The sequence below is a fragment of the Ranitomeya variabilis genome, chromosome 7 (genome assembly GCF_051348905.1).
Source record: "Ranitomeya variabilis isolate aRanVar5 chromosome 7, aRanVar5.hap1, whole genome shotgun sequence".
NCBI classification, from domain to species: domain Eukaryota; kingdom Metazoa; phylum Chordata; class Amphibia; order Anura; family Dendrobatidae; genus Ranitomeya; species Ranitomeya variabilis.
Window position 1 is genome coordinate 3,740,589 of NC_135238.1, and position 14,003 is coordinate 3,754,591.

The 14,003-nt window shown below is 45.9% G+C and overlaps 1 protein-coding gene across 1 annotated transcript; it reads right to left on the reverse strand.

Moving 5' to 3' along the window:
* Nucleotides 1-3,004: 3,004 nt before the first annotated feature.
* LOC143784155 (uncharacterized) lies at nucleotides 3,005-13,690 on the reverse strand. Its single transcript, XM_077272032.1, has 4 exons — nucleotides 13,253-13,690; nucleotides 6,665-6,791; nucleotides 6,468-6,541; nucleotides 3,005-3,651 (listed from the first exon to the last, which is right to left on the reverse strand). Exons 1-4 carry the CDS (start codon nucleotides 13,569-13,571, stop codon nucleotides 3,224-3,226), a joined length of 948 nt encoding a protein of 315 aa, XP_077128147.1. The 5' UTR covers nucleotides 13,572-13,690; the 3' UTR covers nucleotides 3,005-3,223.
* Nucleotides 13,691-14,003: the final 313 nt, after the last annotated feature.

Below are 14,003 nucleotides of genomic sequence, written 5' to 3' on the forward strand. Positions count from 1 at the left end.
CTGAATGAGTGAAGCCCAGTGAGCTTCTGACTAACTTCCTATCCAGACCACCAGTTTTACCTAATTGTGAAGAGTGCCCTAATAGATAGGAGCATAGCTCCCCCTGGTGGACTGGAGTGTGAAGTGTGTTGTGTGGTTTGTGATACCTGGTAAAGAGATCTCCTTTATTGCCTTCAGACGTAACATCGCTCCCCCCTAGAGGAGAATGATATTACTGCAACGACCAGGATCCTGGGGCACTGCAGGTTCTGCATGGATGAATGTTTCCATATCTATGACAGAACATTCCACATTGCGCCTCACCTCTAAAGTACACCACTTTTTAACTTTTTCTGGTATTTTTTCTGAAACAGGTGACAATTCTAGTGGAAGTGGTCATCAGAGCTTGTTACCTGATCCATCGTAGGGTGGCTGCGTGCAGGAAGCGTCCTGCTACCTTAGTCTCTGACCCATTCCTTTACATGGGGGCTGAGGGTTCATGTGGTGGTGGGTGCCATCGCTATCATCTGCCTGGAGCACCAAAATACCTTGTCCCGGCCCTGGGCGGAGGTGTCTATGGAGAGGCGCTTTTCACCCCTTTGTCTGATCTGACTGAAGAGCATAGTCATTGAGTACGGAGCAGGCCCCATCCAGACACTTAGGAGTGTATTGGTGGGATTACGAAGAGGTGAATTGCTAGCAGCGTCTGTCGTGGGACAGCCAGAGCAAGCTATAAAGGAAGGCCTTGGGATTCATGTGGACTAAGGAGAAGCTGCTGATCCGTAAAGATAAAGAGTCTATGATAGACTGCAAAACTGTGAGCCCTAGCAGGAGCAGCGTGGGCTGTGAGAGCGCCACCCGAAGGAGAGATCAGCCTAGGTGGCTAGCACATGGCTGCTCCAAGAAGAGGCCAGCTCATTCTCCTCCTGAGAAGTATGTGCACTGGGGTAGAGGACAGGGGCAGTGATGGCCCACATGACTCATTAAAGATTGCCCTCCTCCTAAAACTCTTCTGCTGGTAAAAGTCACGTTCAAGCTTTACAAAGTGTGCGAAATCCATGATCCCCCTATTCCCGTTTCCTGGTATCACAAGTTATGGTGCACAACATATTTTCTCAATGATTTGCAACTTTTAAATTTTCCACGACTGCCTCCATTTTTTATAAAGTAGGTGGCATTTAGTGGTAGGAGGGAGGGCCACACACGGTCTGATAAATGTATGATCCATGGGATTTTCTGGTGCAAGCACAGCATATGTACAGTATGTCCTAAATGTAAAATCTGTGGAACATCTTCAAGCCCTCAGGTCCTGCGAGCACTTACCACTTTATAATCAGGAGAGATAGAAATGATCATGAGGAGCCGCACAGTGTCTAAGACCGTAATTCTTCCTCCTTCTGCCAAGAACTGCTGTATTTTACTACCGTTGGTTCATGAGGGCATCTTTGTGGCATAACATCTGCAATACCAAGAGCTTGTGTCACTGACATGCTGTCCACCTGCAGATGGACATGGGAATGCCACAGAAAAGAACACTTTCTTCTTGTTGAGGACCAAACTCCTCACAATTTGTGACAGTAACAGGCACAAACATTTTGGAAGACTAGTTCAGAGAAGGTCAACCATGGATGAGCCAACATCATTGTGTTGTAGTCATCAAAGTCTTCAGTGTAATGGGCAGTGACTGTTTCCAAGGCCTATTGTTGTTTATAGCACTCCAAGAATTATAGCCAAGGGATGCAGAAGTGAAGAAGAGTAGTAGAGTACCACGTACAGGTCTCCTCTGACTTACTACAGCCAGCAGCCGTGGCATAACCCTAAGCCTGGCACCCTCAGTCATGTTAGTGAGGTCACTTTGCATGGACTGTTGTCCACAATCCCAGAATCACCAGATACGGTCACCTTGATGGTCTAATGATAGCCAAGGTGTAAAGTACTAGACAAGAGCTTCTCACTTGAGAAAAGGTCCTGATCTTCAGAACTTGCTGTACTGTCAGACTTCCCGTATTAAAGACCGTCATCAATAACCCATCTGATGTGGCCCCTCTGGATTCCTGGGCCCCAGCGGGACCATGTATGATGGCAGTGATGGATGAATCTTCTGAGTTCACCAGTTTTACTGAATGTGACCACGAATTCAGATTAGAAATTAATCAAAAGATATGTCTCATATGACCGTAGCCAACACTTTACAAGCTCAACATAAGCAATGTCCAAGAGACCTCATCTTATAATTTTTGTTTTCAGCAATATTAGCGGCCTGCTTCTGCATAAATGCAAACAAAAATGTGTGATTTTATTACAGCAGCACTATAACCACAAGGATCAAGAAAGCCTCAGCCATCTATGTGTCCATACCCCTGCCTCATGGTCTGCTATCATGTCCTTCTCCTTATCAATGAAATCTGAATTATTTTCTCTTCCTCACATCTGTACTGTCAATCTCTCTATCCAGTATCTTCTATATTTATGGATCTATTGCTGACCTGTGAGCTGTGACATGCTCTAGCTATGCATATTCGCTATAAAAATGACTGCTGCATTCCCTGCCTCTGCTTTTATACAGGCTGTGATAGTCTCTCCTGATTGGCTGCACTATATCATGTGATGTGATAGCAGTAAGACGTTATGGGGAGGCCGGTTAGGCACAGCCTAGGGTTGGGGCAATGTTCTCTGGCTTCTGAAATGTGTAAAATGGTGGCAAGCCTTTTAGGCTACTTGTGTAAAATGAATAGCCTACTGTTTGCTTTTGCTGTTTTTGACAAATACCAAAACGTTATACACAAATTATATTTGCTTATCTGTTGTTGCTGCCGATTGTTGTGTTAATATCCAAATGTAAAGTGTCCAAATCAGCTACCAAAGTGAAGGGGAGTAATGACACCTGACCGCAGGACCCGAGCACTGCATCCTCACCCTCCTCCGCTCTGCGATGAGCGGCTGCACTGATTTACATGGATCACATGATTGATTACATTGGCTCTCATAGTTATGATGAAAGTCTCTATAATATGATTGTCTTATTGATAGAGAACCAATTATTTAGCCGTTTAATATATTTTTATATTTGTCTATATTTTTGTTCATGAACTTCAGTCTCCTCCCCCGAGGAGCCCTCACTCTCACATGTCAGACACATAGGGATCATGATTCTGTCACCTTTACAGCAGGTTCCAGATGTGACAATGTCCGTTGAGTGAATGTCCTCCATTCAGGATAGCACCGCCTTATAAGACGTGACACTTTATTGCGTGCTACATTGTTTTATATTAGCTCTGTTCACCATCATCCATCTCTCCAAATCGCCTTTTGTGATAACATTCCTCTCCCTTATCCATCTATCCAAGTCGTCCCACTTGGCACGGTCTCTGTCCAATTTTTTCTGTACTTTTTCCACATCTCTATCATGGGCAAATTCTAATAAGATTTTCTTCCTCTCCATCTTCTCGGCACTGGGATTTCGTGTCTCCTCCATCCGGAAATCCACATCTCTCATGATCTCGTACAGACACTTTAGGATCCCCTCATGTTTCCCCCGAGATTTCTCGTGATCCTCCACTGTGTAATTGTCCACGGGGAATATGTTGTCCACTCCCATCCTCCTGAACTTCTCCTGAATGTCTGGGAGATGCTCACTCAGCTTACGGGTGATGACCACGGTGGGGAAGAGACCTAGGAGATAATGGTGCAGAGGATATTATACATGGAATGCAGGTTATTACTTATTCCGCAGATATCTAGAACTCCGTCCCTCAGCTCTGTCCTGGTTCCTCATCTCACCGCAGATCCAGGCAATAGTTCAATATATTCAGCATTTTCCAGCCACGGAGCTAAGATCACAGAATCTGCAGAGAATATCCCAGTTTCCTCTCTCTCTTATATTAACATGGCCGACTAGCAGATGAACTACAGTATGGAAATTATTCTATAAACAAAACATGGAGGAGAATATAAAAGTCACTTTATAAGGAACACATAGCAGCTAGAGATAGATGGGAGGTCACGGAACAGGACGTTGCAATAATCCAGGTGGGAAAGGTTGAAGATGTGTATTAGAATTGCTGTTGACACATTGACTTGATGTTGGAGAAACAACAGAATAATGTAGAAGGCAGAGGACAGGTCTATGAGGAGGAGCACAGAGTAATGTAGAAGGCACAGGACATGTCTAGGAGGAGGAGCACAGAGTAATGTAGAAGGCAGAGGACAGGTCTATGAGGAGCACTGAGTAATGTAGAAGGCAGAGGACAGGTATAGGGAGGAGGACAGAGTAATATAGAAGGCAGAGGACAGGTCTAGGAGGAGCAAAGAGTAATGTAGACGGCAGAGGACAGGACTAGGAGGAGGAGCACAGAGTAATGTAGAAGGCACAGGACATGTCTAGGAGGAGGAGCACAGAGTAATGTAGAAGGCAGAGGACAGGTCTATGAGGAGCACTGAGTAATGTAGAAGGCAGAGGACAGGTATAGGGAGGAGGACAGAGTAATATAGAAGGCAGAGGACAGGTCTAGGAGGAGCACAGAGTAATGTAGACGGCAGAGGACAGGACTAGGAGGAGGAGCACAGAGTAATGTAGAAGGCACAGGACATGTCTAGGAGGAGGAGCACAGAGTAATGTAGAAGGCAGAGGACAGGTATAGGGAGGAGGACAGAGTAATGTAGAAGGCAGAGGACAGGTCTAGGAGCAGGAGAACATAGTAATGTAGAAGGCAGATGACAGGTCTAGGAGGAGCACAGAGTAATGAAGAAGGCAGAGGACAGGTCTAGGAGGAGGAGCACAGAGTAATGTAGAAGGCAGAGCACAGGTCTAGGAGGAGGAGCACAGAGTAATGTGGAAGACAGAGGTCAGGTCTAGGAGGAGGAGCACAGAGTAATGTAGAAGGCAGATGACAGGTCTAGGAGGAGGAGCACAGAGTATTGTAGAAGGCAGAGGACAGGACTAGGAGGAGGAGCACAGAGTAATGTGGAAGACAGAGGTCAGGTCTAGGAGGAGCACAGATTAATGTAGAAGGCACCTGACAGGTCTAGGAGGAGGAGCACAGAGTAATGAAGAAGGCAGAGGACAGGTCTAGGAGGAGGAGCACAGAGTAATGTAGAAGACAGAGGACAGGTCTAGGAGGAGGAACACAGAGTAATGTAGAAGGCAGGGGAAAGGTCTAGGAGGAGGAGCACAGAGTAATGTAGAAGGTAGAGGATGGGTCCAGGAGGAAGAGCACAGAGTAATGTAGAAGACAGAGGATGGGTCTAAGAGGAGGAGCACAGAGTAATGTAGAAGGCAGATGAAAGGTCTAGGAGGAGGAGCACAGAGTAATGTGGAAGACAGAGGTCAGGTCTAGGAGGAGGAGCACAGAGTAATGTAGAAGGCAGATGACAGGTCTAGGAGGAGGAGCACAGAGTAATGTAGAAGGCAGAGGACAGGTCCAGGAGGAGGAGCACAGAGTAATGTAGAAGGCAGAGGACAGGTCCAGGAGGAGGAGCACAGAGTAATGTAGAAGGCAGAGGACAGGTCTAGGAGGAAGAGCACAGAGTAATGTAGAAGGCAGAGGATGGGTCTAAGAGGAGGAGCACAGAGTAATGTAGAAGGCAGATGACAGGTCCAGGAGGAGGAGCACAGAGTAATGTAGAAGGCAGAGGACATGTCTAGGAGGAGGAGCACAGAGTAATGTAGAAGGTAGAGGACAGGTCTAAGAGGAGGAGCACAGAGTATTGTAGAAGGCAGAGGACAGGACTAAGAGGAGGAGCACAGAGTAATGTGGAAGACAGAGGTCAGGTCTAGGAGGAGCACAGATTAATGTAGAAGGCACCTGACAGGTCTAGGAGGAGGAGCACAGAGTAATGTAGAAGGCAGAGGACAGGATTAGGAGGAGGAGCACAGAGTATTGTAGAAGGCAGAGGACAGGTCTAGGAGGAGAGCAGAGTAATGTAGAAGGCAGAGGACAGGTCTATGAGGAGAACAGAGTAATGTAGAAGGCAGAGGACAGATCTATGAGGAGAACAGAGTAATGTAGAAGTCAGAGGACAGGTCTAGGAGGAGCACAGAATAATGTAGAAGGCAGAGGACAGGTCTAGGAGGAGGAGGAGCACAGAGTAATGTGGGAGGCAGATGACAGGTCTAGGAGGAGCACAGAGTAATGTAGAAGGTAGAGGACGGGTCCAGGAGGAGGAGCACAGAGTAATGTAGAAGGCAGAGGACAGGTCTAGGAGGAGGAGCACAGAGTAATGTAGGAGGCAAACGACAGGTCTAGGAGGAGGAGCACAGGGTAATGTAGAAGACAGAGGACAGGTCTAGGAGGAGGAGCACAGAGTAATGTAGAAGGCAGAGAATTCTATTTATTAATTCTTTTCCAATTGTGTTGGTGATATGAGATATTACCTGCATCAGGAGGTCACACTCAGATATGTGTATGGCACGGTTATTCTAGGCACTGTATGTTATTATATATTGATACTATATGACACATATGGATATAATCTGGTTCTGTTGTTACCTGTTATTTTTTTGGCCTTGGTGAGGATTTCCTTCAGCTCGCTTTCTTCTGCGGAGGCGATCTGTGTGTTCGCACTGTGAGATAACGGAGAATGACACCATGATTATCTCTGGAGATGTCATGGAGCAGAGGCTCTCAGAGATATTTCATCTCCTTGTACTGTAGAACATCTGCAGATATTAATGTGGAGGTCTCACCTGTAGACGAACACAGGAACGATGAAATCTGCTGAGCGATCCACTAAGTCTGCGGTCAGCACTATGTTCACCATGTCTTTATATGCAGAGCGCCATCTGACTTCACAGCCCAAAGGTAGAAAGTTCCCTGGATCGTGGAGAAGAGACATCTGCTAAATGTCATGGAGTCACTCACCAAACTTCTCTTCTTATCTCGCTCTGTGCTATTGTGTCTTCTGTCAAAGTGTTCCACTCCTGATGGCATCTCATTGTTCTCTGGGGTCTAGAAACCATCATCAGAAGGGCATAACCAGGAATAACGGATCCAAGGACCTGGACCCACAGACTACACTGTAGCTAAGAAGCCGTGCTCAATGTCAGGAGGCTGTTACAAACTCAGATAAAATCACTCAATAACTTACTTTTAAGACCATATCTACAATATTGGACTCGGTATTGGAAACGTGAAGCAGCAATTATGGACAAACACCATACATGTCTTTCATAGCCCTCTAGGTCAATGTGTTCAGCAGCAGCAATGGATTACTGCAAGTAGGAGATGTGGTGGTGAAGACTCCATAGATGGTCCCTCCTCCAGGCAATGGTTATCTCCTTCTTAACTACAACTCCTCCACAAGATCCTTAAAGGACATTATTGAAAATATCAGAGCAGAGGGTTGCACAGCACTGAAATTGAAAGGGAGAAGATACAGACTAGATATTATAAAAAACTTTTTGACAGTGAGAGTGATCAACAAGTGGAACAGGCGGCCACGAGAGGGGGTGAGTTCTTCAATGGAAGTCTTCAAACAGAGGCTGAACAGACACCTGTCTGGGATGATTTAGTGAATCCTGCATTGAGCAGGGGGTTGGACACGAGGACTGCGGAGGTCCCTTCCAACTCTAACCATTCTAGGATTCTATGATTGCATGCACTCTTCACAATCGGTCTTTTCTGTCTTGTAAGCTTAAACCCACCCAAGTAGTGTTTCAGCTTGTGGCTCTGGATGACAGAACAGAGGATGAGTTGCTCCTCTGCCTTAAGCAGCACATATGCTGGATGGGTTCCCACCACCTGCCCCCAGGCCTTGTCAGAAGCAACAATGCTCAGATCATTGCAGCATCTCTACATTTGGGGCACATTCTTGATGCTCCCTGCATGGTGCATGCTCTTAAAAGCGCACAATTTCTTAAAGATATATATCTGCCTGAAGAAAGTAGTGGCCATGTTCAAGAGCATGTCAATCATTCTTTGGTGGTGAAGCATGCCTTCCAGACTTAGTAAAAATAGGCCAGCCTGCCAGAAAGAGCCTGATTTTTAGTGTCAACCTGCTGAAATTCATCTCGGCATATGTTGGAACATCTGAAGAAGCAATATAAAGTGTAGACTGAGCATGTAATGCAGCAGTCAAACTGGAGCGCGGGTTACATTGAAATCTGCCATTGGCAGCTGATGAGGGATGTGCGTCACCTTCTGAGGTTCTTCAAAAATGATACTAAATTTGTCACCAGGGACAACAGTGGTATCACCGGAGTCATCTTCATCATATTTAAATTGGAAAAACACCCACAGTTAAGAAACAGCAGAAAACAGCAGCTTCTACATGTTAATTGCTGCTCTCAGTATCTCTGGGACCCTCAAGATGAATGTTTCCTGCAGCAGAATATGGAACAGGAGGAGTAAGAGGAGGAGCAGCAGCAGGTGGATGTGGAAGAAGACATTGCGTTGAACTTAACCATGATGAAAGAGAACCAATGAGGCTCAGTCATGCTGGTGAAAATCTGATCAACTGGTCCTGGGATGACGTGTTTATTATTAGCATTAAGTGAAAGAATACCTTTAAACTCTCTCGCTCTAAACGCAAAATGGAAGCATTTTTTTCAAAATTGGCATATTACCAGGAGAAGGTATGTCCCCTGCTCAGTGAAGCTTTCAAAGAATAGACAACTGCAGACCACTGGATGACTAGGAGACCCCGCTTAGCTCTGTGGGGAACAAATGATCCCGGCCTGTGCCATCACTAGGGTTAGAACAAGTATCACTCAACGATTGAAAGGGGGGTATGGAGCTCCCCGCGCTGCACAACTTGTCTGTCTGGGTTGGAACTTCGGTGGTAGGTGCCGATTCTGCTGGTGAGGTTCAGCCACCATATAAAATAAGAGGATTATATCCGGCACAGCCATCCCGGCAATAAAAGCAGAATTTATTGAATAGCCATTAAAAATGATAAAAGTAAAAACAAAACCTGACGCATTTCTGGCGCACACAGGCGCCCGTAGTCATAGGATATAGGATTGAATCATGGGAGAAGATTGACATGCAGAAAGAACCAATCACTGTAGAGAAGCATGAATCCTATTATAGAAGCCAAAGTTGTCAGTATCCAGGAGAAGTCATGAGAATGGAAACGCTCGACTGCAGCAAGAGGATAAGAATGAATAATCAATAGATAGAAGATAAATCATTCTTGTAGTTCATCCCATGCGGATATTTAGCGTCGAGTTGTTTGATCCAAAGGCTTCACATAAGGTGAAGGAGCAAGTAGCTGAAGCAGTCGCAGTATACACTGCGTTGAAAAAGTATTCATACCACTTTTTAAACAAGCCACAAGAAATCCCATTTGCAAATTGCAAAAATCCATATAGTAGATATTGAACACATGGAATAAGGGGCTCTGGCCAGATGAGACCAAAGGGAAACTTATTGGGCTAAATGCAAAACACTATGTGTGGTGGAATACTAACACTGCACATCACCCTGATAACAACATCCCCACCATCATACATGGTGGAGACAGCATCCTGTTTTGGGGATGCTTTTCTTCAGCAGGGGCAGAGAAGCTGGTCAACGGGGATGGGAAGATGGATAGAGCTAAATACAGGACAATCCTGGAGGAAACCTGTTAGAAGTTGCAGAAGACCTGAGATTGGGTCATAGGGGATTTGGATGTTTTGCCCCCAGCAGTTCGCCCCAGGTACATTTTGCCCCCAGCAGTTTTCCCCCGGCAGTCCTTGTGGTTCATGAATTCCCATCCGTCATCCACATGTCACAAAAGTACTGTACAGAGTGCTGCACTTTTGTAACATGTTAAATAAACTGTTTCCATCTAACGTCACAGAGAACCACTCCGTGACCCAAGGAGCTGCAGCTGTGACAGGTAAGTATCATCCTGGGGGCCAAATGCTGGGGATAAAATGTGCGGGGGCGAAATGTACCCAGGTGTGAGCTGCTGGGGGCGAAAGATCCTATAACCGGGTCATAGGTTCACCTCCCAGCATGACAATGACTCTCAACATCCTGCCAGAGCTACAATGGAGGGTTCAGCTCACAGCATATTCATGTGTGTGAACAGCGCTGTCACCGTCCAGTGTTATGACCTGGTGGTTAAGAAGCAACACTGATATGACCTGGTGGTTAAACTGAAACATGAACAAGCTCTGAGGAGGTGGTAACTTTACTGACCGCAATCCCTAATCCTAACACCAACACTAGAAGTAGCTGTGGGACGTTCCTGTCACTCCCTAGACGCCTCGTCACAGCCGGAGATCTTACTACCCCTAAAGATGGAAACAGAAAACTATCTCGCCTCAGAGAAATTCCCAAAAGGAAAGATAGCCCCCCACATATATTGACTGTGAGTAGAGAGGTAAATGACATACACAGGAATGAAAACAGACTTTAGCAAAGGAGGCCAATTTCTAATCTAGATAGACAGAAATAGGAAAGGTCACTATGTGGTCAGTATTAAAAAAACTAAAAATCCACGCAGAGTTTACAAAATATGATCTCCACACCGACTCACGGTGTGGAGGGGCAAATCTGCTGCCCCAGAGCTTCCAGCTAGCCTGAATATATCATGATGACAAGCTGGACAAAAAGAACATAACATGAGCTGAACAATAAGTCCAAAGCAAATGGACAACAAGAACCAGCAAGAACTGATCTTTTGCTGAAGTGGCAGGCCAACAGAGAAATCCAAGGAGAGATCTGAATCCAACCCAGAAAACATTGACAGCTGGCATGAAGTGAAGACCAGAGCAAAGTTAAATAGCAGAGCCAGGAGAAACGATAAGTGGACGCAGCTGAACAACAAAACTCAAGGTGAAGCGGTTCCACTCAAAACCACCAGAGGGAGCCCAAGGGCAGAATTCTCAAAAGTACCATTCACAACCACAGGAGGGAGAACGGAATTCACAACAGTCCAGATGCAAATCCCAGAGAATCGGGGACAAGATGTGAAAATTACTGATTACAGACATTTCCATCCAATGTCACTGAGCGAGGGGGCATAGAAGAAGGGGCAAAATGTCACCTGTAGATGTGCAATGCTGGAGAGACAGACCCCCAACGACTGCAGTGAAAGGAGGAGAGACAGACCCCAAAACACTGCAGAGAAAGGTGGAGAGAAAGTCAGGAAATCAGAAAGGCCAAACAAAGGTATCCCAGCTAGATGCCTTTCTTATAGGGTCAGAACACTTCCTGAGCCAGAGCACAGTCATGGCAAGAGATGCAAAAACTGCCTGTCCACGAGACGCAGAAGTGGATAAATGCTGCTGATGAAGAGATGAGTCCAACTCCAGACATGGGAGCTTACTGAGCTACTACAAGGAAAAAGAGCTATTGGATTCGGATGTAAGTGGGTCTTCAAAAACAAATATGACTCAGAAGTAGTGTTGAGCGTTCCGATACCGCAAGTATCGGGTATCGGCCGATACTTGCGGTATCGGAATTCCGATACCGAGTTCCGATACTTTTGTGGTATCGGGAATCGGTATCGGGATTGATATCAATGTGTAAAATAAAGAATTCAAATAAAAAATAGGGATATACTCACCTCTCCGGCGGCCCCTGGACTTTACCGCCGTAACCGTGAGCCGTTGTTCCTAAGAATGCGCGCTTGAAAGTACCTTAGATGACGTCGCGGCTTGTGATTGGTCGCGTAGCGGTCACGCGAACGCTCACGCGACCAATCAGAAGCCGCAACGTCATCGAAGGTATTTCAAGCGCACACCTAAGGATTAGGCACTACCAGCAAGCAAAGAATAAGAGGGCACACAGCATCACCCAGAAGTGACAACAAAAAGTGCAGCCAAGAAGCAAAGAAGAGTGGTAGTGGTGGGAGACTCACTACTGAGAGGCACAGAAGCAGCCATCTGCAGACCAGACATAACCACTGCCTCACAGGTGCGAAGATCAAGGATGTGACAAATAGGATCCCAAAGCTCATCAGTTCCAAGGACGTCCACCCATTTCTTCTGATACATGTTGGCACCAATGACACGGCAAGGAAGGACCTACCAACAATCTGCAAAGACTTTGAAGAGTTGGTGAAGAAAGTAAAGGAGCTGGATGCACAGGTAGTTTTTCTTCTATCCTTTCAGTAGACGGGCATGGCATCAGGAGATGGAACAGGATCCTTGATGCGAACAACTGGCTAAGAGAATGATGCAGTCAACAAGGATTCGGATTCCTGGACCACGGTGTGAATTACCTGTACGATGGACTCCTCGCCAGAGACGGACTACACCTCAACAAACCTGGGAAACACACATTCGCCAGAAGACTCGCTACACTCATCAGGAGGGCGTTAAACTAGAAGAAGAGGGGACGGGAAGAAAAACGCGTTAAACTCGAAACATGAAGCTAGAAAATATACTGATGAAGGATATGAGGTGTGGCAAAGAAGACCCAGGAAAACATACTCGGAAGGGAGGTAAGAAAATTTCTAAAACAATCCACAGGGAGGAGATTGGAACAAAACAAAATCCTCTAAACTGCATGCTCGCAAACGCCAAAAGCCTGACAAACAAGATGGAAGAACTAGAAGCAGAAATCTCTACAGGTAACTATGGCATAGTGGGAATAACCGAGACATGGTTAGATGAAAGCTATGACTGGGCAGTTACCTTACAGGGTTACAGTCTGTTTAGAAAGGATCGTAAAAATCAGAGAGGAGGAGGGGTTTGTCTCTATGTAAAGTCTTGTCTAAAGTCCTCTTTAAGGGAGGATATTAGTGAAGGGAATGAGGATACTGAGTCCATATGGGTCGAAATACATGGAGGGAAAAATAGTAACAACATTCTCATTGGGGTCTGTTAGGCTCCTCAGCTAGGCCGGTGGCTTTCTCACACCTGAGTGGACCAGGTAATTTTCTGTAAACGAGGAAACGAGCTGACGTTTTCAGAATAAATCAGGCATGAATCAGTGATGAATTTCATCCACCTATGGCTGCTGTGGATGCTCACATCTGCAGTGCCATCTGTCTGACCATCCGTGGTCTGTCTTCTACTCTGCTGCAGCCTATGCTGATCGCCCATACTCAGCCGGGCGTCTACACCCGTCCATCATGTCATCTATACTGTAGTACTCCTGCTGCCAGAGCGGCCCATTGCCGACCCGTTACAGTCACAAATCTGTTCATCTAATCCTGTACTGTGCAGTTGCTGTCTCTACTATTAACACTTCTAGTTTTTAAAGCTTCTTGCTTTGCAGTATTTTTCTACACTTGTTTTAAGCTTTTGTACAGCTTTATGTATATATATTTATATCTCTGTAATTCATATGCCATCCACATTGTGGCACAACATGAAGTCATCCCCGGCACTCACCCAGCTGAGCGTAGATCTCCCCGGTCTCATCCTTGTTCATTTTGGCACATCCTCGGTTGTCCACCAAGGTGATGGTCTCCGTCAGCTCATACGCATTCCTTATCATGGTCTTGGGCTTCTCCGCTGACCCGGCCACCTTAGCATGGGCCGTATAGGGTCCATCATCCACCACGTACTTACAGGAGTTGATGAAGGAGAATTTTCCATGACCAGTGTAACCGAAGAGCTGCAGGAGAACCCGGGAGTATCCCTGATTACCATGAGGCCCATTATTCAGGGTGAAGTTCCTGATATAATCCTTCATGGACCGAGAATCCATAGTTGGTTCTGGAAAGGAACTGTTTCTTTGAAGTCGGTTCTGTAGAGAGGAGCCGATTGTCACAAAAAAAATTGGGTTGTTCCTCTCTTTCTCAGGAGTGTAATTTTTCACTGTCTTTTGAAGGTGAAAGTGAAAGTAAAACTTTCCGGTTACTTCTATATAAAGGACACCGTATTAACCCTTTGTGAAGAGGAAGAAATAAGAAGCCGCCCATCCCCCTCTCCTTCTTCCCTCTATATTTTGCACAGTTTATAAATGTGAAATGAATATGTGTCCTACTCTCATGTTCCATCTTCTACGGCCGAGGATAGAGTGGGGAGAGCTCAGGAGAACTTGCAGAAGATCCTGCTCCCTCTGAGTCATTCGCAGTGCCTCAGTTCTTACAGGACCGCTCCCCAGACTTACAGGGTGAGGATTTATTACGTTCCGTCT

Excerpts from the sequence above, each read along its gene's own strand:
- LOC143784155 (XM_077272032.1), bottom strand. The coding sequence starts at position 13,571 with ATGGATTCTCGGTCCATGAAGGATTATATCAGGAACTTCACCCTGAAT. Across the intron at positions 6,792-13,252 it reads GGAGATCTACGCTCAGCTGG|GGAACTTTCTACCTTTGGGC; the intron begins GTGAGTGCCGGG and ends TCCACGATCCAG. Across the intron at positions 6,542-6,664 it reads GTTCCTGTGTTCGTCTACAG|TGCGAACACACAGATCGCCT; the intron begins GTGAGACCTCCA and ends GTTATCTCACAG.